The sequence below is a fragment of the Ammospiza caudacuta genome, chromosome 4, assembly GCF_027887145.1.
Source record: "Ammospiza caudacuta isolate bAmmCau1 chromosome 4, bAmmCau1.pri, whole genome shotgun sequence".
NCBI lineage: Eukaryota > Metazoa > Chordata > Aves > Passeriformes > Passerellidae > Ammospiza > Ammospiza caudacuta.
In genome coordinates, this window is record NC_080596.1 from 9,424,215 (window position 1) to 9,450,210 (window position 25,996).

At 39.6% G+C, this 25,996-nt stretch overlaps 1 protein-coding gene across 1 annotated transcript; it reads right to left on the bottom strand.

Moving 5' to 3' along the window:
* Nucleotides 1-260: 260 nt before the first annotated feature.
* SLC39A8 (solute carrier family 39 member 8) lies at nt 261-24,487 on the bottom strand. Its single transcript, XM_058803751.1, has 8 exons — nt 24,287-24,487; nt 17,327-17,495; nt 13,152-13,321; nt 12,612-12,734; nt 11,404-11,571; nt 4,893-5,100; nt 4,201-4,385; nt 261-1,539 (listed from the first exon to the last, which is right to left on the bottom strand). The coding sequence occupies exons 1-8, from the start codon at nt 24,470-24,472 to the stop codon at nt 1,393-1,395; spliced, it is 1,356 nt and encodes a 451-aa protein (XP_058659734.1). The 5' UTR covers nt 24,473-24,487; the 3' UTR covers nt 261-1,392.
* Between the last annotated feature and the right edge of the window lie 1,509 nt (nt 24,488-25,996).

Genomic DNA, 25,996 nt, shown 5'->3' on the forward strand with positions numbered 1-25,996 from the left:
TCCTGTGCAGTTTGCCTTAAAGCTTTTATTAACCAGACACTTAGAGAAGTTATTTTTTCCTAAGGCAATTACAGATGAGATTCAAATACAGTACTAAAGTAAATACTTTGCCTGGTAGAAAAAAAGTATGCTAATAAAGGATTAAAAATAAAATAGTTGTACCTTCCTACAGCAAGGAAATACATCAAAAACAGTATGTCCTTTGAAGCTGTAAAACTTGCTTAAAAATCAATGAAAAAAGTAATTTACTGGAGAATAACAACAATTCCTTCAAAGCAAAGTGGTGATTGAAATGAAATGTATTTTTAAATGAATTTCCTTCTGCTCATCTTACAACAGATTAGTAATGAGTAGATGAATTGTTTATTTCAGAAGAACACATATATATATGTATATATGTAAGCATGATTTTAGAAAATCCACACGCAACAGATTGTGGTAAGAATTTGTATATTTTATTATCATTTCATTCCATCCAACTGCACACAAAGAAATCATTCAAATTATGAAGAAAGCATACTGGAATGTTGATTTTAGCAGGTTTTTTTCCTAAATTCTCCTTTGTAAGACTAAAGAACTGATTTCAAAGGGGTTATATGGGAAACTTAAGTATAAAAATTTATTATTTTCATAGAATACACAAAACTTGAACATTTTTAAAGTACTCAATGTTTCTAAAATATTATGGAGTTGATAAACAGTCATAAATTTAACACATGTTCCCTCTAATTAAAAAAAAAAGTGGTTCTCAAAATAAATCAACAATTCCCTAGTGCATTTATAAAGAGAAAAGATCAAAAGCAGGAACTGGTATCTCTCCTTCCAGTGTTAATTAGTAATTAAAAATCTTAGCTTCATTAGTACCTACTCTGAAATGGTTTGATTTTTTTTTTCTTTTTTTTTTGGTGGGGAATGAAGATGTTACACAGACAAATCCTGCAATAAAAGTCATAAAAATTAACCAGTTTTGAAACTGCTTGCCTTCATCACAGTTAAAAAACTATATGAAACTGTATTATTTTCTTTTAAATATACATCTTCCTTGTAGACCTCAGCTTTCAGTTGGTCTGGAGTTGCATGTAGCAGCATGTATTGCATAATTCTACTGGCCAAGTAACACCCTTCCTCTATGACAGTTCAGATATGTCTGATAATTTTAAGTAGAAATAAAAATATTAGCATAATTTTTTTGGCATCACACAGAAGCTGACAGCTCCTACTATTTGGTTCAACTGCAAGTCCTAAAGAAGAATTTCCTGTATTTGGGGCAAGAGGGACAGGATGGGCCTTGCCACTGTTTCAAAACCAAGTAGATGAAATGAACGTCCCTGTATGGATTTCAAGTGTCTTCCATTTGCAATTTGCTTGATGTCTCCACTCCTGATGCCGTCCTCACAGCTTGATATTTTCTGCATACAAGGTGATCAGCAGGATAGCAGTAAACCCGGTGAGCAAACCAGCATTCTGAATGAGGAAGAACGTCAGATCCGTCTTTCGTCCCGTCACTTTCTCCCGCAGCATATCGTTCATCTCTGGGAACTGAAAAAATAGGATATTTTTAGCTAAGTATTGCCATCTCGTGGTAGCATGCTTAATTTAAGGCATTAAGAAGTGAACCACATTGCTACTTTAGACTGAATATTAGAACTAACAGGGGGTGAAGGCAGTCACAGGAAAACATCACCCTCATTACCCTGAAAAACCACTCCACCAAGGATGGTAAGATGAAACGGTTTTGTTCCTCTCTACTGTGGCTTCATCTGGCTGTGTCTCATGCAAATTTTCCCTTTTTGATTCTAGCAGCCTCCTAGGTTCCAATTGCTGGTCTCCATGTGTTGCTAAGAGCAGCTGCCCTTGTATTGCTAAATGTTTTGTTTCTTCCTTCACTGCTATAAAGAGAAATCCTTGTTTGGGAAACAGAAGATTAGGATCCTTCTGCTTCATCTAAAGGAAAATGAAGTGAAGATGAAAACACAGGCAACCCCTCAGAAATCAGAAACCTTTCACATGTGGAAGGTCTCATGGGCTTGCCAGGTCAAGCAAGGAAGAAGAGGAAGACTACTGGTGTGAAACTGGTGGTAACAGATGCAATAAGACATTACAGTGCCATGAAGGGATTCTTCATTCCATAATATACATCTTAATGCTTAACACAAGAACAAAGGGTGACTGATCCGCTGCTAACTGCAGAAACAAAGATACTGCCTCTGGAGCCAGTGGAGGTGTTGGCAGAAGAGCGCCGGTATGAAGTTCCCTGCATGGGATAACTCAGGATATGTGTTAGCTGCAGGTAAAGTCAGCTACAGTGGCTTTGAGAAATAAGCCTAAAGTATTGTCCTGTTCTGCTGAGAATAGTATAACCAGAATACAATGAAGAGAGTTTATTTCAGCCCTAGTCAGGAAGCCTTCAGGCTGGGTAACTTCAAATCTGTATCTTTATTTGATCTCACAATACAAAAACAGCCATTGAAGGTACTGCAATTCTTGAAGAACAGACTAAGGTTAGTGGGAAGAGCCCAAAGTTTCCCAGAAATGGCTCCAGAGCTGCGTCACACTCTTGCACAACAGGGCAAAACCAGACTAACTTCATGCCATACAGAAAGGCTCATTTGTGCACACACCTCAGCATACATTCCCACCTGCCCACAGCCTCCCCACTCAGCGATCCTATTGGCAGAGGTTGGACTATGCCAATACTGGCAGAAAAAAGAACAGCAAAAAGAAAAGGAGGAAGGCATGACATTCCAGTTAATCCTACCTGCTTCTGGACAAGCAAACCAGAAGGGTGTGAAAATCGTAAGAAAGTAGAAAGCCAGATCTCTGTACAGAGCACTTCAATACCCTATTTCAGACTTTTCAGGGGGAAGAAAAATTCAGATAGGTAACTGATACAATCCAAAAACCTATAAAAAGAAAGAGAGGAGGGTACAGGAGAGAGACAGAAAGAGAGGAACAGAAAGAACAGAACAACAGATACAAAGAAAAGAATGTTACCTACTTTGATGGATTTAATGACAAACTTGAATCACTATAAATTTATGCCACAAATTTTACACATCAGAGTTCAGTGCATTACTATTCATTATATGAGTGAAGCTAAACAAAAAGCATTAGCAATTAAGGTACTGCAAGCTTATGAAATAAACTACTTACATTGTTTATAACTCTAACAACATATTAAATCCTATACTATTACCTAAACTATAACAGTATTTAATGAAATAGTCACTATAAATATATGACAGTTCCTAAATGCACATGGAACCAAACTGGGGGTCTCAAATCTTTTCAGATTTGGGCCTCACTCTTCCAGTTCTGCACTCAAATGGATTCTCATGTGGCAGATGTAAACACCTTTTCATCCATTGCATCTGTTCTTACAACACTGACTTAAACATAATAAAACTTACAACTCTTGAAAGATCTCTCTCATTTTGAGACAAAACATCATTATAAGAGGAAATTATGGAATATTGCTAAGTGCCTGTGAATCCAATGTCTAAATATGATCTGGATTTTAGCACAATTTCTTTTCCTTAATCTTCTAGCACACTCTGAAAAATAAATGGTAGACAGACTATTTGAATAGAGCTCAGCAAAATTTTTTTGTCTGAACCAGGAAAATGAGGCTGGCACTCTTTAGTTTAAATCAGGACAGAATTTAAATCAAGTTTTTCATTATCACTGTGATAATGAAACAACACCTTTCATTCAACTCAAAACTTAACATTTACTTTATTCTGTTTACTTTTCTTGCTTTTCCTTCACAACATGGTTTAAATAGATAAACAAACCTTTTAAAATAATGAGGTGAAATAATGTGACACTTTAAAATGCTGAAACAAAGCCTTTATACCCTTTTCACTCTGATTAAATCAGGCCAAATTCATGAAAGGCTTGTCTCTGTCTAAAACCCCTTTTCAATAATCATATGATGAAGTGCAAGGCTTTAGTGTTTCATGAATAAACATAACTTGTTATGGATAGGTGAGGCTTTATGAAGCCTTACCTATCAGTAACAATAATTATCTACGCACCTCCATTAAGGGTTTAAGTGATTATATTCTACTATTATTATTATTATTATTATTAGTCACTGGCATGAGAAGGAGAAAATACTGAATTCTGCTGGGGAGACTTAGTGGATTACACGTTTTTTTTGCAGAGAAATAAATAACTGAAAATGAAATTATATCTCACCATATCTGCCAGAGAGATGTACAGGAACATTCCACCAGCTATAGCAAAGATGATGTTAGGAGCAAAGTTGTTTCCTACTAATATTCCAAAGGCCAACCCAATGTAACAAGAACATGCAGATAGGAAATTGAAAAACAGAGCCTGCCGAGTACTCATTCCTGCATTAAGCAAGATGACAAAATCCCCTAAAAGAATAAAAAAAGAGAAAATCATATTCAGAAAATGACATTGTGGTTATTCTGATGTCAAAAGAAGTCTGAAGACATTATTTGTATACACATTATAACCCTTGTTGTTTTTCTCCATTCAAATAGGTGATGAGGATTTCCCTTCAATACTAAGAAAATTGAAATATTCTAAATAAATAGTGATGCAAGACTGAGCTAAGAGCATAGGAACACACCGCTACCTATGATGACTTTTGGGTTTTAAATTAATTAACACAACACTGTATGCACCATATATAAACAGGATAATTAATACCTGTCCAATATATGCTCCCAGCTTCCACCCACCTGCACTTGGGAACTTCCTGTGCCAGATGTGTGTTTTGGTGCTTGGTAACTTTTTGATGAATATTTTTTCTATTAATTTGTCTAAACTTTCTTTCAACCACTGCCAACTTTACGCCAACACAACCACCTACAACAGGGATTTCCACAGCAAACAACATGTGCAATGAAGTTTCTTACCCAGTTCATGAGGAAACTCTTCACACAAGATGGCTATGGAGGTACTGAGCCCCTGAAGCAGAGACAAAGTGAAAGAAGCCCCAATAGCCAAGCCATCTATGAAGTTATGTACGGCATCACTCAGTGTCACCATCCAAGCAATGGTCCCAATCTTTGACAGTGGACGCCCCTTGAGACACTTGCATAAGCCGCTTTGGGTGGCTCCTTCCTGAAAAAAAAATAGAATAAAACAATTACACGAAGCACTGAATAAAGAAGTCAATGAATCACACTTCTCTCTTTAAAGGAATGCCAAGTATAAACTCAAGCACTGCTGCATATAGAGACCAAACTGCTTAGTCCAAGAAGCAAATGGCACAGCAGAAGCACCAAATGTTTTCTGTTTCAACAAGGTGATGTACAGGACTCAATCTCCCTTCTGACTGTGAAGTGTCACCTGGATGCCCTTCAGCTGAGACAGGTCACAGTGGTCTGAATGTCTCTCTGGAGTCTCTGTCAGATAAAGATGGCCCCAAGCCTCCTCTGCCACCTCTACATAAGCATGTACAGTCAGAAGGATCTGATCTCAGTGGCTGGTAACATCTGTATTTAAAACAACTGGCACCACATCATGGTCTCAGAGACATACTCAACTACCACAATAACAGGATTCTATCTACATGATATATATGATGTGTCTATACTGTAGAATGTGTCTACAGTATAGACATATTCAGACATTACATAAAGTTTATTTCTAATTTTGGGCAATGGTAGTCAAGTCCAGCTACTCAAATTAATTTCTACAAAGTGAATGTTTAATAAAAACAGTGGTGGCTAATTTTGACTGCACAATTAAAGGCTCAGAGCATGAAATCAACAGGCTAATATAAAACTGCAGTGCACATACCCTCCAGGGATCTCACTAATTCTCCCCAGAAGTGGAAGTAATATATACATGTGGTGCCATGAAATAATGAAAAACTTGAACACACATAGAAGGAATTGCCATTTTAACTGCAAGCACAAACTAAGCTCCCCTAAAAATCCTTGGTCACCCATTTGATGAATTTCTATACACACAGAGAATATTTGAAAGCATTATAGTATTTCCCCCATTAAAAAAATGCTTATAGAGCATTAACTAGTGCTTACTTACTGGAATATATCAGCAGTAATATATACGTATGTGTGCTTACAGACACACAGAGGACAAAATCACAGATTAGTTAAGGTTGCAAGAGACCACAGTGGCTCATCTGGTCCAACAACCCTCCTCAAGCACACGGCACAGTATTGCAACCAAGCAGTTCTTGGATGTCTCTAATGAGAAGGACTCCACAGCCTCTCTGAGCAATCTGTTCCAGTGCTCAGTCACCTGCACAGTAAAGAAGTTCTTCCTCATGTTCAGGTGGAACTTTCTGTGCATCAGTTTCTGCCTGTTGTCTCTTGTCCTATTGCTGGGCATCACTGAGCAGAGCCTGGCTGCACCCCCTTCACACCCTCCCTTCAGATACTCACAGACATTGATGGATTGCCTTCTCTGTCTCTTCTCGAGGCTGAACAGAGCCAGCTCCCTCAGCCTTTCCTTCTGAGAGATGCTCCAGCCCCCTCATTGCCCTTGTGGCCTCTGCTGGACCCACTCCAGGAGCTCCATGTCCCTCTTGTGCTGAGGAGCCCAGAACTGGACACAGCACTGCAGATGTGTCTCACCAGGGCTGGGCAGAGGGGCAGGATCACATCCCTCAACCAGCTGGCAATGCTCTTCCCAATGCACCCCAGGATGCCATTGGCCTTCTTGGCCACAAGGACACCACCAGGCTCATGGACACACCAGGACACCCAGGTCTTTCTCTGCAGAGCTGCTTCCAGCAGGTCAGCCCCCAGCCTGTGCTGGTACCTGGGGTTATTCCTTCCCAGGTGCAGGACCCTGCATTTGCCTTTGCTGGATTTCAGGCGGTTCTGCTCTGCCCATCTCTCCAACCTGTTGAGGCCCTTCTGAAGGGGTATTGACCAGTCCTCACAGATTTGTGTCATCAGTGAACTGCTCAGGAGGCAAGTTCACCAAGTACATGATGAATAGGTTAACAATAAAGGGCCCAGTACTGAGCCCTGGGGGACACCACCAGTGACAGGCCTCCAATGACACCCTGACCCACTGAGATCTGCCAGTTCTCAATAAACCCCATTGTTCACTCATCCATTCCAAACTTCCTGAATTTGCCTGTGAGGATGCTGTGAGAGACACTGTCTAAAGCATTGTTTAAGTTAAGGCAGGCAATTTCTACTGCTCTCCCCTGAACCATACACATCTCTATTTCTTGAAGTAGAAGGATAGAGAGGACCATCTCCTTCTCCTTAGGAAAAGACCAAAGAGTATTCCAATAAATTTTCTTCAGTTATTAAAAACAACATTGCAAACTGGTTTAGTTTTGCCATATGCAAATGCTACCAGGCAAACTGATTTTTTAACTGCAAGGAAATAAAATGATCAATAAGTCCTTGCAAAATCAGGTCTACCGCTTCATTTGCTCACAGGCCTCTTATCGGATTACATTCTTGTATTTAAGAGCTGCCCTGGGACAGGACAAAAGTTCAGGTCAGGAATTTCTGAGTCAGGTGCCTATTGCACTGCCTGGAACTCATAGATAATAAAGCCTTGGCTGAGTAGTGCCAAGACAACCACAAAGCAGCCCCTATTCAGTCTACAGGAAGTTCTGAAATTACACTTTTATGATGCAAAAATGAGCAATGGTATCAGAAAGTCTGGAGTTTCCCTGCTCTTCCAACACATAGGGTTTAGATTTGTATTACACACTTACCTTTAGTTTTTTCCTCTCAACATTTCCTCCTACACAAGCAGAGCCAATCATTTTTTTGAGATTATTAATTTGTACTTGTACTATTTCTGTTTGAGATAGGATCACTTACAAGTAATAGATCTCTCTCTTAATCCATGAAGACAAGCTGAACATCACTTTAAGTAAGAAGTATAACAAAGTAAGCCATCCAAAATACATGAGTATAAGAAAACCCAAATACAATTAGCAAAGCTCTTCCACCAATTCATCCAACTTCCTGAGGTAAAGATCTGTTCTCTAATTTTTTTGTTCCCTGGTGACCATCCTTCAAGTAGACTACAAACTGGAGGAAGCATTGTTTTGTAGATCATCCTGATTTCTGCCTAAAGCACATCATCTTCCTTGCACATGTTTCTAGCTTCACTGAAGAAAGGGAGTTTGAACTAATGCACAAATTTTCTTTTTAAATAATTCACCCATTTTTTCCACCAAAAAGAAAATTTAAATGAATTGCAATTAATGTAGGGTACCAATACTGATTTACTTCTAAAAATTACTTTATTGATTCAAACTTCCAAAATGCAGATACAACTGTAGTTTATAAACAAGGATTCGGTTTCTGAGGCACCTTTGGTATATATATATATATGGCTATCTGCCATTTATATTATTTACATTTACTGTGCTACTCTGAAGTATTGTAATTACTTCATGTAATCCATTTCAAATAATGTCTTGACAACTTCTCTAATTTATATAAAGTACAGTGAAATTGCCTTTCTGGAATTACATTCTGAAGTCTACTGGATTATGTATCCAGCAGAAGTAGATGAACAAGTAATACATATTCTTCATGTTTTAAGATAAAGCAGGCTACCGACAAAATACCCTACAAACACAGAGGATTCCAAAGCAAAAAATTAGCAATGTCTGTCTCCTCTGGACTATTTCCATTTTGTCATGGTAGTTTAGCATACATTAAAAGAGATGCCAGCTAAGGACCTCTGTAATACCCAGCTGGACTATCAATCAGGTTTAATTTTTATCAATTACTAGTGCAGTTCTACATCATTCATATCTCCACAGTTTATGGTAAACCAAAGACATTCTTGGTATTTATAGTCTTCTAAACACAGGGGGCTTTTTAAAAAGTAATGGCCTCTCCTTCATTCCCAAACTTAAGAAATTATACAGAGACATTCTTATTTCATCTTAAAATATCTCAGATTACTATTTTACGATATCTCAGATCACTATTGCTATTTCCAATGCATGTCTGAGTCCCTCAGACAGGAACCAGACAGGTCCTCTGGAAGAGCCCACAGGACCAAGAAGGAATCCTGCCACCAGGCAATAAATAAAGGCACTGTAAAGTTTTGTTACACAATTCTAACCATGTGCACTCAGAACACAGATGTTTCAGCAATTTGTCTCTGAAATAACTTTCTTTCAAAGTTTCTGTTGTCAAGCCATATTTCAACACATAGTAGATACAAACTTTGAGTAGAGCACAAAGGTTTCCAAGGTTGTACTTACTGCTGCAAGTGAAAACAGAAAGTAGGTGACTAATTAAACATTTACTCTGACAGTCAATTTCTTCTGGCATCAAAGGAGAGAATATAGCTGGATCCCCATGGCCGAAAACAGTTACCACACCTTAGCACAATCAGGCTTCAAATTCCCTCTTTAAAGCCTTCATTTTTATTTCTGACTACTCTGTATTTGCCCTCTTTAACAAGCTGTTGATTATGAGGACATATTAAAATTCTCTTGGGTCCACATTAGCTTATGCCAAATGGTTTTGCCTTAAATAGTACATTCTTGTAAAATTGAATGCATCCCTACCCTCCTGTCATTACCCTAACTGCCCTAAAGCACCTTGGCCACATTGGCCCTCCCCTGACCTGGCCCTTTGAACCTCACTGGAGGACAGGAGCAATGATGGCTTTTTTGTTGCTACACAATATCACAGAACCATTAGGTTGTATTTCTAAGGCCATCGAGTCCAACCATTACCCTAATTAACGAAGCCCACCACTAATCCATATCCCTAAGGAACACCTCTAAGCACCTTTTAAACACCTCCAGAGATGCCAATTCCACCACTTCCCCGGGCAATGGCAATCTGCTCCTGGGCTTCACAACCCTTTCCATGAAGAACACTTTCCTAATATCCAGTCTAAACCTCCCCTGGCACAACCTGAGGCTGTTTCCTCTTGTTCTGTCACTTAATATTGGAAAGAAGACACCAACCCCCAAGTGGCACAATCTCCTTTCAGACAATTGTAGAGAGTGATAAGGTCTCCCCCAAGCCCCTTTACTTCAGGCTAAACAACCCCAGCTCCCTCAGCTGCTCCTCATAGGGCTCATGCTCCAACTCTTTCACCAGCTTTGTTGCCCTACTTTGGAGACACTCCTGCACCTCAAGGTCTTTCTTGTAGTGAGAGATTTGAAACTGAACACAGGATTCAAGGTGCAGCCTTAGCAGTGCCACTGGGGAATCATCACTTCCCCAGTCCTGCTGGCTGCACTGTTTCTGTCTCTGCAGAGAGTGGAGACTTCTTTTATTTGTTTTATAAATCTACGAAATAAAGCTTAGGGACACTCATAATACTAATTCCCTCATGGTGCCCATGTAATTTTAATAATTAAGCATGTTTCTTCTAGTTTTTAAGATGCTCAGAATCCACCACACTTTACGACATTTCTAGGGTAAGGACAAGTATAATTTTGGTGTTTTAAACCATGTGCATCAAATGCTCTGTGAGCCTGCAGTGTCAATGCAGAACTCCCAGATTTTCTCCTGGTTGTTAAGACTGCTTCTGGCTTACTCTCCTGCTTGCTCCTCTCTGTTCCCCACAACTTACTTAACTGGCTAATAAAAATACTTATTAAAAATGCTTAACTCGCAAACCAAAAATCTCTTCTGTGGAAAAAGTCTGCCTTAAGACATCTAAAAATTTTTTACTATGTTTTTTTCTTTGTTTTTTTTAATAAGGCACAGTACTTGTTCTCCTTGCACAATACTGCTCCTCTCTACAGATGGAATAAGACTAAAGAAGCACAAAACTTCCGCTTCCTACTTCCATATTCTTCTCAGACAGAAGGAAGCTGCCTTTGCAGTATGAAAACAAACACAAAGAAACACAGAGAACAAATCTGAAAGACAATAATACTTAAACCAGGAGGAGTGGCTTCTCTCTCAACATATCACCTCTGTGATTCCCACAGTATCCAAATACACTGTGTTACCACAAGCAGTGCTCACAATATACAGCCTGAAAGTTACTGTACTAGTTTTTCTCTATAATCATTGATTGGTAGAGCCAGGCTCTCACACTTAATAGCTTTATGTATTCAGGAACAAAATACAGATCATTTTGTATGATCAACGTTATCACAACAGTAAAACACACCACTGTTCTTTAAGCAAAACAGTAACAACAAAACCAAAATTAGCCAGATTAAATACAAGTTCAAATCTAATTAGATACATCTCTCTGTCGAGCCCATTGCAGCACTGATATAACATAGCCCTTTCTGTTGGATACAAATTGAGTGTGTCATTCAGCTTTTTCAATCTTGCCCCAAAGCTTGCCCTTGTATTTTTTTCCATATTATAGGCTTGACAAAACTTGACAAAAGTAAAAAAAAATCTTATTAACTCTTCCCTTAGACATGCTTATATAATTGGCAGGGAAAAAATAAATAAATAGACATAATTTTCATACCTGTGCTGAGATCACACTGATGCTGTCAAAACCAAGATTTCCATTGCTCTCTATGACAGCTGAATTTGCATAACATGTGCCCCCATTGCTAGATGATGGTGGTTTGGGTGAGTTAGGCTTATCCTGAGAATGATTCTCTTCTCCATTTTCAAAGTAGTTGTGGCCAGTCTAGGTGAAAAATAAACAAGTAGGTAGCTAATTAAAACAAAAGTAAAATAGCAATGTAAGAAAACAAAGACAAAAAGGAAAAGGTGGGAGATCAGGGGATATTCATGCTGTCTTGCTTTCCACACCAAGTGTTTGCTGAAATGTGCAGCAGTGAACATTTAATTTTTTAATGAACTCCAAACATATCTAAGTTCCTAACTTATCTCTTACTGTTAGCTAATCAGACAACATGGGAGACTCTTCATTTCTATTCCTTTATGTAGAACCTCCCAAGCCAACCTGACCAAAAGTGATCACCTTTTGCTGGTTATTCATGGTTGCTTGTCAAATAGAGCTCATTAGCCTTTGTCTGTTTACATAATTAAAGAAAAACAAATTCATTTTTTCTATTTCTAGCTATTGCAAACAAGGGACAGTTGATCATCATAATTTTCAGTATCAGCAACACTTTTCAGTACCAGCACCACTCAAGTGAGCACACAGAAGCCAAGTACTGTGACACAGGGGTAGAAAGCAGAGCCCTGGGCAAGAGGAGACAACTGCACTGCTCACTGAGCCGGTCTGTGTACCAGGGCTTGGGGAAACACAGAGCTGAGGTTACTGAACACCAGAGTCAGCCCTATCAGTGCAGATGCACTTTGCAGATGACCAAGAAGGTGTATTTGTCACACTGATTTCCCCTGCCCAAGGAGGAGATCCATGGGCAGACTTCATTCTCTCCACCTCTTATATATTTCCATGTTTTTCTGATGCATTCAGCTACCACAGCACCAACCTGGCTGCGGAGTATATACCAAAGAGAGCAGACCACACTCACATCTGGATTCCATTCCCAGAGCTGCCTGTAACTCCCTCAAAAAAGTGAGATTTCTTGCCCTATTCATATGGGTTTTAAATGGATATATCAGAACACACAGTAAGGCTTAATTCCTCAGATAAAATAGGAAAAAACCCACATTTTATGCATCTAGCAAGTATCTCACAAAGTATGACAGGTACTTTAAGGCAAGGGTCATTCACTTAGTGATAGGTTTCATTACCTTGTTATAGAGCTTTAGTATCACTTTAAGAATTCTTTCTACAAAGAAGAGAATGTAGAATCCACCAAACACAGCAACAGCTTTCTCAACATAGTTATCTACTTTTGGGTCAAAGCCAAATGCCTAATAGGGAATAAAAAAGCAATGCAAATTAGTCTGTAATCTTAGTCTTTTATCAGAAAAACAAACAAACATCACACTACACAGATACCCCTCTATTATAAAAACTGTCTCTACACCAACCATCGGTTTCCATGAGCAGAAATTGTAAAAGATTCTGATATCATTACATTTTTTACATTTGGACAATATGTTAACAGTGTAGCCTATTAAAGTTCACTACAAGTTTATCCAGTGTATTTCTCTTTTTGTTTAGAGGCAGAATAGCCCTTGGTCCTTCCCAATGAACAAGACATAGATCTTTAGAAACTAGTATGTAAACCTGTAATGATTTGTATCATTATATTATCAAATAATATAATAATATATAATAATTATATATATCATTATTATTATCAAATAATTATTCCCCTTGCTTACCTCTGGAATGAGCTGGAAAATTGCATTAGAAAAGAGAGTACCAATGGCCAAGCCCACAAAGTAAGTTAAAACCTTGGGAAAATATGACTTCTTTAAGAAAGGAGTTAAAATCAATCCCAGAAGTGATGCCAAGTTAATGATAGACACAGCCAGGAGCCCAAATCCCCAAACTGTGGATAAAAAAAGAGAAATACAAAATATTTTAGTATAACACCCACTTCAGTCTGCTTGTGATTTCTCTAATTGCTAAATTGGCACAGAACTAGTAAAAGAGTCTTTCCTTGGTTGAAATTAAAACTCACAAATATGAAATTCTTAAAATCCATAGGTAGTTAAGATGCATACCTGCAGATAGGAAATATCTGAAAACATTTTCTGGGACAACCATATTTAAAATGGAAACCATGCTAGTAGAATATATGGGCTGGCCTAACTGCTGGTACTGTAAATGAGGTCTCTCTACAGTCAATGAAGAATAAAAGTTAAGGTTTAGGCCAATAGTTGAAGCAGCTATAGCACAGAGAAAAGACAAAACTTCTTACTAGTCCCTGAGTCAGATCCAATTGACATTTACTTCTAAGAAACTCCATGACAACTCCAGTTGTCTTGGCTGTACCAGATATAAAAATCCTTCCTGATAAAGGATGACTCCTTCAAATCACCCTGAGGTGATATCTCAGTTCATAACCCTCCTCCCTCCTCCTGTCATTCAAAGAAATTTTGCTGGCTGAAAATGCTGCCCATCACTGTTTTTCAACAGGTGAGGTGAGAGATATCTGATAGTTCAGATAATTATAATAGAGAAATGAAAGTACATTAAAAAAAGAGGTTCTATGTTTAAAAATAAGCATATGTGATTTAGGTATGCAATGGCAAAAGCCTTTCCTAAGAATCAGTAAATGCAGCAGGGTTCAGCATAATTTTATTTCCCTCAACATAAGCATAATCTCAGATATTTAGTGTTCAGGCACCAGGACTTGCACAAATCCACACCATAATTATTCTGGAGCCTGAATTATAGGTTGGAGAGGTGTGGTGGGGTTGTTGCTGCTCGTAGGCACTCACAAAGTTGTGCCTCTATAAGGAACTTTTTTTCCCTAGTGACATCTCAAACCCCTATGAGCAAAGAGAAAAACTTTAAAAGTTGTGCTGAAGAGGTCTACAAGGTTGGCCCAAGTAATGCCACAGAATTACAAAGTACTCCAAACAGACAGAGAGTTTGTCTTTAAAAATTAACCACAAAAAATAATCAATGCCAACACAGTGTTGCGTAGATGAGAACAGTTTCATATAATCCAGAAATTTGCATCATTACAAATTTGTATGTATGTAGGAAAGTCACCACAAATTCCTCTCTGCATAGCAGAAACCAACAGATCAGACTATGGTCTGATATTATTTCCTGGAACACAACTGGCAAACACTAAGCTAAATTCCTCACCTGCAACTGGGATGCTCTACTCCGTACAGTGTCACAATGCTTTTATAAAATGAATTTCAGATCATGTCAAGAACAGAAAGCATTACAAACATTCAAAGCATTTGCAGATGTATCAATGCCAATTTTAAGAGAGCCACACAGAGAGAGGGAAAAACAACTAGATATGGGTAGATTCATAAGCTACATAGATTAATTTTTATTAAACTAACTTACAATTAAGATTGTAACTATATTTTTGAAATCAAATTTATAATAAATGGGTTTCCAGTGTTATCATGAGTCAGAAAACACTGTATAAATTTGGGATTACTACAGATGTACAAGAGTATTTTAGTTTTGTGCATGCATATCTACCCATATTCTGTGCAAAAATGTACATTTTTAACTGAGCTGAAGAAATTCCAAGACAACCACTGTTGGCAAAGTTCCTGCATTAAGGACTGTATTTCACAATATTATGTGCCTTAAAATGATTTTATTCACTAGGACTCCATCCACACTAGTCTTTTCATGAGTCCATACATCTCAGAAAGCTGGGTAGTCTGACTTTATGATCAGGGCAGTCAGATGCAGTGCTAATTCTTTCCCTGAGATGGATGGCTCAGCCAGTTTTTGCTAACTGCTATTATTCTTTCTGTCTTTAAACTGTAGCCCCAATAAAGAGACAACCAAGATACCCAAAGGCACAAGAAATCCAAAAAATAAAACTGCAGGAGTGCAAGTACGATCCCCTCCTTAGAACACTGCTGCCCAGCACTGTTCCTTGTAACAACAGGCAGCTCAGGCTCTTCATTAACCTTGTCTGGGGATGAAGAGGAAGTAAGTGCATGAATACCTTTCTGAAGAAGTCAGGCAGAGGACACAGAAGGTGTTTGTCTTGGACATGAGGAATGCCACTGGGCAGTTTCAGCTGTTTGATACTTCTCTATACACCTCCCTATTATCTTTCAAAGAAGCAAGCAAGGGGAGGAGCTGAGTGTGCCCAAAGATCAGATAGTTTTACAAATCCTAGGACAAAAGACATTAAAATCTGTTGCCTTCCAACTTCTACTCTGCTTTGACATCACTTATTTTTTATTCAGAGTAGCTGCTCCTAAAGCTCATTGGACTGGTTTCTTCTGCATGTCTTGTCCATTAGTATTTTGGAATACACTTTATTATCAAGAGAGTGGTGGTCCCTGGGGGGAAAATTCACATAGGCACAGCTGGAAGCAGGCATGAAGGATTTTGTTCCATGGGCAGTAGTTGAAATCATCTGGGCTCAATGCTACTGACAGATTCACTTTGTGATGGGGTGGGGGTGTATAAATCAACAGCTGCATTGGGCACTGGGCCTTTCTAGGAATCTCTGTTTAAACAGGGACCACCATGTGTCACAGTGGTTTAAAATGCCCTAACCATGGGCCTGCAGATTTCTTGTGCTGCAGCCAAGGGAGGGGCAGGGAGAAGGCTGCCTTGCTTATCTGGCTATTGGACATTGCTTCTGAGCTGGACATTGCTTCTGAGTTGGCCAGATAAAAGAAAAGCAAGAGGGATGGTTTAAGTAGCTTAGGAGGTTAACTGTAGGTCAAGGATTCCATGTTCAACCTATTTAACCAGCACCCCCTCCCAAACTAAAAGAAAAAGAGAAAAGAGAACAGATCGTACTCTCCAATACAGATCTAATGGTCTTCTTGGTAATACGTGTCTGCATATGATACAAGCAATCTAGAGCAGTCATGCTAAACTGGTGCCATGGTTTCAGTGATTGCTCAATCAGAATTCCAATCTTTCATTGACACAACAAAGCACAGCTATGTTTTATAATCACCTATATTAATCAGAATGTTATTAATACTAGTACTTCAAAAGTTACAAAAAGCACTTCTGTATCTCTTCTTATGAATAATGGCATTAGGCACTATTAATCCAACATCCTAACTTTTAACATTAATTCAGTTGATTCCCTTGGAACAGTAAGTTCATTTGGAATACTGACTCAAATTATATCTGATCCTTTTAAGTGCAATAAGTGATTTCTTTAATCAGATAAATATTCCCTGTCCAATGCTTTTTACTGCACTGTACAGTTCTGTGCACAATAAATACAGAAATAAGAGTGAGAAAAAGAGGAAGGGAGAAGATTAGGGCTACTTAACCATGTAACAATCTTCCTCCTGAGGGGTCATCACAGAAGATGACATGAAAGCAGGAGTCAGAATTTGGAAAGAATATGAGTATTTTCCCTCAGTAAACCAGTCACTGGCTTACCTGACAGTCCCCCTGCAAATAACTCCACTCAAATGTAGCACAAGTAATTCTAATTCTACCTGTCTCCATACAGGCAGATTCCACCAAGTTCAATTTCCCATTGCAAACCACCTGCACAAACTTCCCTTCTGTACACTCATCTTTTCTTCTATTAACCAGCTATAAGTACAAGTCCTTATGTTTCAAGGCACAAACCATTATCCAAACAAAACAAGTTAGAAAGACTCTTCCTTATGTGAGCAAAATATTCCATAACTTTCTAGTCAGTTCCTTCACATTTCTTACAGCATTTTAAATAGATCACTGTCTAGAGATACCAATTTTGTTTGGATAGTCTACTGACCTAAACCAGCAGTTTATGTTCCCACTTTGGAACCATATCTTCCCAAACAAGACACTCCTGTTATTTATAGATAAATGCTTACTGTTCCTCTAAGAAAACCCCATTCCAGTCCCAGCATTAATGTAAGTAATAGTAACCAACCTTGCAAAGAATGTGGTTTAGATGTGTCCACAAAGCTTTCCTGATGGTCACATGGGTGAAAAATTAGCTGTTGCAAAACTGCAGGACATATTGTAGAGAAGCTGGAATTTGATATGTAACTGTTGTTCGGTATCCCATGCAAAGAAAAGATTTCTTGACTAGTCAAGCACTGAAATTAAAAGGGATTTTGACAACTTAACACATTAATGCAAACAAAAAAAAAAAAAAAAGACATACAGTGAGAAATCCAAGAATTACAACATGGAAGTACTGTAATGCATTTTCAGGAAAGTCTACACAATGTACATTGTGCATGAAAATACTGTGATTGCTTGATGTGAAGCAGAAATGATTCAAAGTACTTTACGTTAGATAAATCACAAATCAATAAACCCCTTATTTAGGAGACAATTGGAGATCTCTGCTCTGAGAACTCAGACAGTTAAACCTCATAATATATTTGGAAAAAAAGCTTCAAAGTACTTAAAAGCCAATGTAATTACAAAATAATTAAATTTAAGAGCAGACTAGATACAGTTAAAATCTCAGTAACAGAGTATGCCAGAAAAGGACTGGTAATTCAGTGACAGCTTATTTATGCAAGTGACCACTTGTACTTTACAACAACACTTATTTATCTCCCCAAATTAACTCCTTAAAAATGGTCTAAAGCCAAACATTTTTCATTCCTCTTACAGCAGTAACTCTTGAGGGCAAACGTTGTCTTGTAAAACCACGAGATAAACTCCTGCTTGGGATCTTCACTTTGCCTTTAGCACAGGACATAACAGTGTCTGATGGGTCAACAATAAATGTACTCGGCAGTGCTAAACCAGGCCAGGGGCAAGGCAAGGCTGGTTCCTCTGTTTGTCATTTTCAACCAAAAAGATAAAATACAAACCACAAAGTATCATAAAAGATACATCTACAGAAAAAAATTGGTTTTATGTGAAATGTTCCAAACTGCTGAAATCTTTCTTCTAACACTTTCTGTTCATTTACATTCTTTACTTCCTACAATGATAAGGGAAAGCATTCTTTTTCTGGGTGTAAACAATAGTTTTGTGCAGTTATTGCTGCCCAACAAACACATAACAGGGTTGTCTCAAGACCAAAGAAATCAAATGTTTTATTCTATTTGAGACATGAATTCCAGCATAACTCTCCCTGTAGCAAATCTCAGTATGATTGCAAGCAGAGAGCACTGGAAGCCTTAGCAAAATAAACACAAATGGTCACTCCCTGCTCTTCTCAGTTTTTGCAACCTTCAGATTACACAGCACATCTCCAATAATTCAACATTATTATTTATAAGGCAATTAACTCCTAGAGATAAGCCAGAGAGATTGCAAGTCATTTATTTCATCAGAACTGCTTCCGCTCCTGTTAATAAATATTTTTGTCATTTTTGTCCAAAAGGTGAAAGGCATGCACTCATCACCAGAATGTGACTCTCTTTGATTTGCTTGGATGAAGAGAACATGCAGGCCAATTCAAATGATTTCAGCTGAATTACATCCAGGATATTTCTGTCCTTCCTCTTTAACTCTGCCAGTCTAGCAGAGTACTCAGGCACATGCTTGAACTTAAACCTAAGTGCAAATTTTGTTAAGGCCATGAGACCCCAAAGACTCAAATATACAGAAGCAAAGTGCATATAATTTCATCTTTCAATGTCAATGCTAATGTCAAAGAAATATCACACAAAAAATAAATACAGCTTATAAAAGAAGATGGATTTTTGCTTTAAAATCTGTTGCTCCTTTTAAGCTACATGAAAGTGAATAAAGCGAACAAAGAAATGATCACTGAAGATACAGTCTTTAACAGGCCAATGCACAAACACTGGAGCTTTCTAAACTGGCTATGTGTCTAATCATTTTACTGGTAACTCTGCATTTTGGAATAATACAAAATATATGGCTAATATGCCCACAGCAAAACAAAGGGAGGATAGTTGTGGTCTATAGAATAGTTCCTGTACAGTGCTTATTTAACAGCTCATGGAGCCATTTCTGGACATCTGTGGTTAGAAAACTGAGCCAGTAAGAGCTGAGAATTTGCACCATAACTATCTCTGAAAGAAATCACCTTTAACTATGTAATTCCTAAGATACAGAATAGACTATTAGCATTTTAAAATACCAATACATTGGTATTAACATTAATTCACAAAAATCCAAACGTTGTTGTGGGTAGGAAAACAGATAATGGAGAGAAACTAAATGAGACACAGCATAAATTAATACATCTGACAATTATAACCTTGCCTACACACAAACATGGAGGTGAGAAATACCATCATAGAAGAGCTCTTCCATGTGAAATTGAGAAACAGCATTGTATTTAATTACTATTATTATTTTGATCAGGGACAAACCCAGAGGATAATGATTCCTATAAATGATTCATTGTTATAAGTCACCTCATACTCTCGGTAAACTCCTACATACATCCAAGAGCTAAAAAGCAAGCTCGCATGAGTTCACCAACACAATTAAAGAATTAATTAAAAGACTGAACCTTTTGGAAGCCTTGGACTGGAGCAAGCCATGTTTTGCACACTGCAAAACTCTGCATTTATCTTTTCAGGATAAGTAAACACATTAACACAGCCACATTGCTGTAAAAACATAAGATATTTACTTTGTAAGACTGATGGACCATCTCATCAGAGAGAAAATTTAGCCTCATGGACCAGGGGACTGAAAATGATGTCCTGACTCACCAAACCTGCTGTTGTGTCTGTCCCCTGCTGTGCAGCAAGACCTTATCGTGGTAATAAGGTGAGAGGACTTCCTGTAATGCGACTGTCACCGAGTGTTTAGTAAACAATTGCAAAAAATACATAACAAAACTGATCATCCCTGAACTGTTAAAAAGTAACTTTAAAAATGCTTTAATGAAAACTGGGGAGGAGCTTAATCATAGATTTCACACAGTTACAGAATACTGAGACTTAGAAAAAATTAATCAACTAGGTTATTCAAACAGATGTTTACTTTTACCCTAGTAAGCCTCTCCCAAAAAATGATCAAACAATATGGGATTCCTCTAACTGGAGAAATTAACAAAAAAATGCTACAGTAGTAACTACCTTTTAAAGGCATCAGTCTCTTCTGTGATCTTCTGCTGTGTTCTTATCATTGCTCTACCTCTTTTATCTGTAGCATTCCACATGTGAAGCACTAAAATACTGAGCAGCATCCTGCACTGCAATTTCTAGATGTTGCCAGATTAAATGGCAGCCCAGCCCACCCTAGGGCTGAGCAGTGGGTCCCACAGTAGGAAAGCAAACAATAAATGCAGTGAATGCCTATTTAACAAGGCTTCTTTTCCCTGCCTAATTTTTTTTATCTTAGTCTGTGTAAGGCAAAATAGGTACATACAGATCTGCCTTCCTCAACTTACTTGCAAGAAATGAAAGTGTCTACTGCTGATGTGGTAACACCTTTGTGTCACTTAGGACAGGTAAAAACTGGATGATGCCCACGATCATCCCTTCAATAAGCAGCACTCCATGAGACAGAGTCAGATGGAGCTGCTCAAATGCACTCGTGTGCTTTAGGGATTTCACACACCCTACAACATGGGCAAGGCTGGGAGCTGAGAACTGAAATTTACTGAAAGTATTGTAGAAATACTGAATACTGAAATGTACCGAAAATATTGTAGAAATAAGACACTTAATGGGTACAATAGCTAAGCCTATTTAGCATCTCACTGGCCAGGCAACATCAGGTCATGGTGTTTGATGAAGACCCCAACTCTGTCACTCTTGTCTCCATTCTTTCAAAAGGACAAGTTGTAACTAGTGAAAAACTATCCCAAAAAATCCTCAAATCAAAGAACATACTAGTCTGGTTCTAGTCTAGCTACAAAACTTACTTGATTTTAACTCATCCTGAGATAAAAGGTAATTATATCTGATTACAAATATTAATTTTAAAAATAAATTAAATTTTGTCAAAATGTTTTGTTTAAAAAATAAAATGCACTACATTAAAACACAGTACTCAGGTATACCATCTAGACTGGCATAAATACAGATTTATGAAAGGCAAAGAAGGAAATAGGAGCATGATTTTAGTACTTACCAATTACATCAAAGCATTAAAAAAGCTGACATTAACAAACCTTCTTTCCAATATACCCATTTACCTTTCAGGCATTTTTTGACCAAAAATTTTGAGCATGTCATTTAGTCCTTTGGCACACACGTGTATGGCTGCCATACTACAATGAATTCAGTGATAGAAGATCAAGTATGGTTTAATGGTTTTTACATCTTGCTAATAATGTAAAATACAGAGCAAATAACAAACCATCTATTAGACTGCAATTGCTAATTTAACCCCTATTAGTATGACTAAAATGTGTGGCAATTCCACAGTAAAAACTGAAAAAAAAACAGCACTGCTCAGTATTTGTGCTTGCTCAATTACCACTTATTTGTCTGACAAGGAGTCTTAGCTTACATATTAAGAAAAGGTGATAACAGAAAAATTGAAGAGCAAAGAAAATATTAACACAAAATAAAAATAATTATAAAAGTGCATGATGAGACCAAAAGCAGAAGAAATTGGTGACAGTTAAATCCAAAATTCAAAAAGGATGCTCAAAAAATCCAGTTTTTTTCTTCTACATTAAAAAATTAGCATCTTTACAGACATCATAGGACACAAGTTACCACAAACACCTACACAAGTATACACACAAACACTATCACCAACAAATTAAATAATTTTTTTAATTCTCTCTTTTGTTTTCAAGTCAACCTGGTATCAAAAGAAAACAGAAATCAATCAAGCAAGCAACCAATCAATCTTCTTTTTGCTTACACACCCAGACTTTCAATCTTTAAGAAAATGGATGAGCTTCTCATGGATCTCTTCATGAGATTAACAGGCTTACCAAAACAGTTGTGAATGAGACATTAAAACTAAACACTAATACTGGGATAAAATTACAGAAACTGCTCCTTCCTGCCAAGTGCTGTATCACCTGTCCCTTACAAACCAGCTCTCCACCAAAAATTCCTTTAGGCTTGGGATGAGGGACTCTCTGAAGAGCAGGGGTATGTTATCTTGATTCGAAGAAAAGCCTGGGAGTCATCCCACTAGGTCTGGACACAGAAGTTAAGAACTGGAAGCCTAAGATAAGCCTTCTGCCCTCCTACAGTCAGGCACTTAGGCAGCCTGAATGGATTCAGATGCCTCGAGGAAGACCAGGATCACTCTCCAGAGGTATTCACTTTCCTCTGTTGAGAATCAGTAGAGCTTAGGCCTCTGATGCCTTCCAACACCCAAACTTGTATTAGGCCACTTCATGTCTTCTGTCATAACCAGCAGATCCTGAATTATCAGCTTGTAAGCACAAAGACTCATGGTGTTTAAAAACAGGATTTAAGTGGTGGGAGTCTGCATTTGCATATGCCACCTGCCCAAAGTCATGGATATACCTGACATCCATGAGGGATCAAAATGCATTTGCTTTAATGGCTCAAGCTGATGGAGCAGCCATAAGGCTGATTTTAAGAAAGAATGCAAGGAACTCAGCAAAAAAGTGGTTTTTATTTCAAAAATCATTTCACTATGATACCCTAGATATAATTCAACATGAACATAATTAGAACACGCCTGTAAAAAGAATTGTTTCAGTTAAACTTCAAGTTACTTATGAGGGACATGCATTCATAGCAGTAAGAAAGAGCATTACTTTTTTTTCCCTTCTGTAGCCTGTATACGAGAGCTACGTGCTTTTGCAGACAGAAAACCTGAAGGACTGAAGAATCTACTCATTTCTATGGACTTTTAAAGAAAGCTGCTTTTCATAGCCATACTCAATACTGCTAACTTGTACTTAGCATGTGTGGCTGAGAATGTTTATATTTGTAACACACTGAGTTGGAACAGTGACCAGGTTGTGAGATTTGAAAGCAGCGACTCCTGCAAACATTGCTATGCTTATACTGAATACTACATTGACTTCAGGGCAATTAAGTCCCAATTAAACCTTTCTAAAACAAAGAGAGCTTATTCGAGGTTTGTCTCCTTCACAGAAAAAGCAGAAGAGCTTTTAACTCCACGTTAAAAAACAATTCTCAAGGTCTCTAGAGCCATCCCTCATCTGTTTCTTAAGGAATGGAATCAAACCAGAGAAAACAGTCATTTGGCTTTCATTTTTGTGACTTTGTGCCTCTGATTTCTGAGCATATGGAAAACTCAAAAATTCCTTTCAAGGAAACAAATTCAGCCCAGGATGGTCCAGGTAAGTGAAATTACACAGATTTTAAAGCACCAGACAGATCTGAGTTTCTGATGGTGACATTAAACAGAGCACAAATATTTTAAAGAGAAGTAATATTCCAGTGATATCCAGACAGTAAATTAAATATCTGTTTAAAAAGCTTTTGGTAGATTAATCGACAGGTACACTTGGCACTCAACTTAGATAAAAGATGCGAAAATGTCTGAAAAAGTTTCTTTACACAAGCAGACCTGTTTGTATAATCGAGTTTTTGCTGCCTCATGACAACCGTATTTCAACAGCTCTTGAAGATTTGCTTATTCAGCTCTCGGAGGGAAACACTAGCTGTTCTCACACACTCCGTGCTGTTGGACAGATGCTATTTAACCGCGAAAAGAGAAAGTCTGAGAGCCCAGCTACGAGGAGGGAGCGCCAGTCCCGGGGCAGCCCGAGCGGCAGCAGCTCCCTGAGGCACGGCAGCTTCTCCCGCTACTCTCGCCGGCGCGCCGGCACCTCTGCCCGCAACCGAGCCCAGAACCCAGCAGACATCTCTGCTCCTTCCCGCCTTCCCTCCCTCCTTCCCTCCCGGCTTCACCGTGAGGAAACACGAGGGCGGCGAGACTTAGACACTACGGAGCTGCCCAGCCGGCCCGGCGCGCTGGCTCCGGGACGTTTCCAGCCCGGCCGCGGCCGCGGTGGCGGTGCCGGTACCTGGTTGTGGTGCAGGTGGGCGAGCGGCAGCGCCGAGCCCAGGGAGGGCGCGGCGCCCAGGCGCTGCAGCAGCGCCGAGAGCTGCCCCGCCGACAGGCTGTGGTTGGCCCCGAAGACGCGCAGCACATCGTCGGCGAAGCTCGTCGAGCTGTCCGGCCCCGGGCCAATTCCGGGCTGCCTGTCCATCCCGGCGGGACGCGGCGACTGTGGCGGATGGCGCAGCCCCGCCGCGCCGCCCTGGCCCCTGCCCACGGGCTCGGCGGGGCGGGAGCGGGGCCCGCCCGCTCGGCCCCTCCCCGGGGGGCGTACTGGGGACGCGGGGCGGGCGGCGGCGCCGCGGAGCTCCCGGCCGGGCGCGGGACCGTCGCTCGGTGCTCGCCGCGCCGTCGGGCCAGGCCGCTGACCGAGCGCTCGCTGAGCCCCGCCGCCCGGGGGCTGAGGGCAGCCGCGGGCCCCCCGCCACCCTGTGTCACCACAGAAGGTGGCGCGGGGCCCTCCGAGATCGGCCCACGCGCGGGCAGCTGCGGAGGATGCAAAACACCCGGTTGCCAGCGGCCTCGGCCCAGGGACCAAGAGTCACGCAAGCAGCAGGGTCATGCCCCCCGCTGCCGTTCCCAGCCCCAGCCCCAGCTTGCCCGTCTGCCCCTCACCCAGCCGCCCTGACCCTGCATGGCAGAAGGGATAACGCAGGCCAAGGTCCAGGCCCAGGCAGGCACACAGGTGCTGTACACACCTCACCGGCACTATCTCCTGAGCCCAGGCTCCTGGACCTTGGAATGAGTCCTTCGGCTGGCAGCCAGTTAGGAAACCTGCTTTTCACAGGCCCCCTCCCTCACACAGGCTGAGACATAGATTTCTGTCTAGTCTACTTTTCTAGGTGGGATTAATGCACAAAAAAGCATGTGATTTCATGCACACCTTTTCACAAACAGAGAAAATTGTGACTGGTCACAGGTGTATTCCTGGGGGCTGTTGCTCAAGGGGTTTAGTTAAAAATGCCAATGCTACCGGACAGCAGCCCCAGCTCAGCAAAGATATGTTCTGTTAAGTTATCCTGTAACTGCATTTTACAAAATTTCTTACATATCCACGTAGTGGACAGAGACAGCCTGTTTTCAAAGAGTTTGGTGTTTTTTTAATAAATATTCTCCTTTAGATCACTGTAGAACTATGCTGAATTACATGAGCTGATGCACAGTTACAGATTCCAAATTTTCTGAAACCAGAATTTTGTACTGTGTGTGCCAAGTAGTCCAGGTAACAGCACCATGAAGGAGGCATGGTTAAAAAAGATACTTCATGAGCAGCAGAACTGATTTAGATAAATCCTTCATTAAAAACTGCCATGTCACAATGCACAAAGCATCTAGCTGGGAAAAAAAATGCCAGCAGCATTTTCCCCCCTACGACTGAGCAGGGGGGAAGAAAATCTAGAGAGCTACAACAATATTAATTCTAATACTGAAAAACATGTCACTGTTTCTGAATTTAGGCCTGAATCACTGATATACTTTCCCACTTCCATCTCACTTTGTTGGTGGCAGCTGAAACAGCCCTGGCACAACTCAGCTAGGTGTTGTTCCAAATGTCCCTATCTGTACTGGTTCTACCACCAGCCAAGGCTGAAGATGCTCCACCCTACCCACTTCTCTATTTGTATGTGCATTTTGGCTCTCTTCCAGGGAAATCAACACAACATTCTCCCGCTGC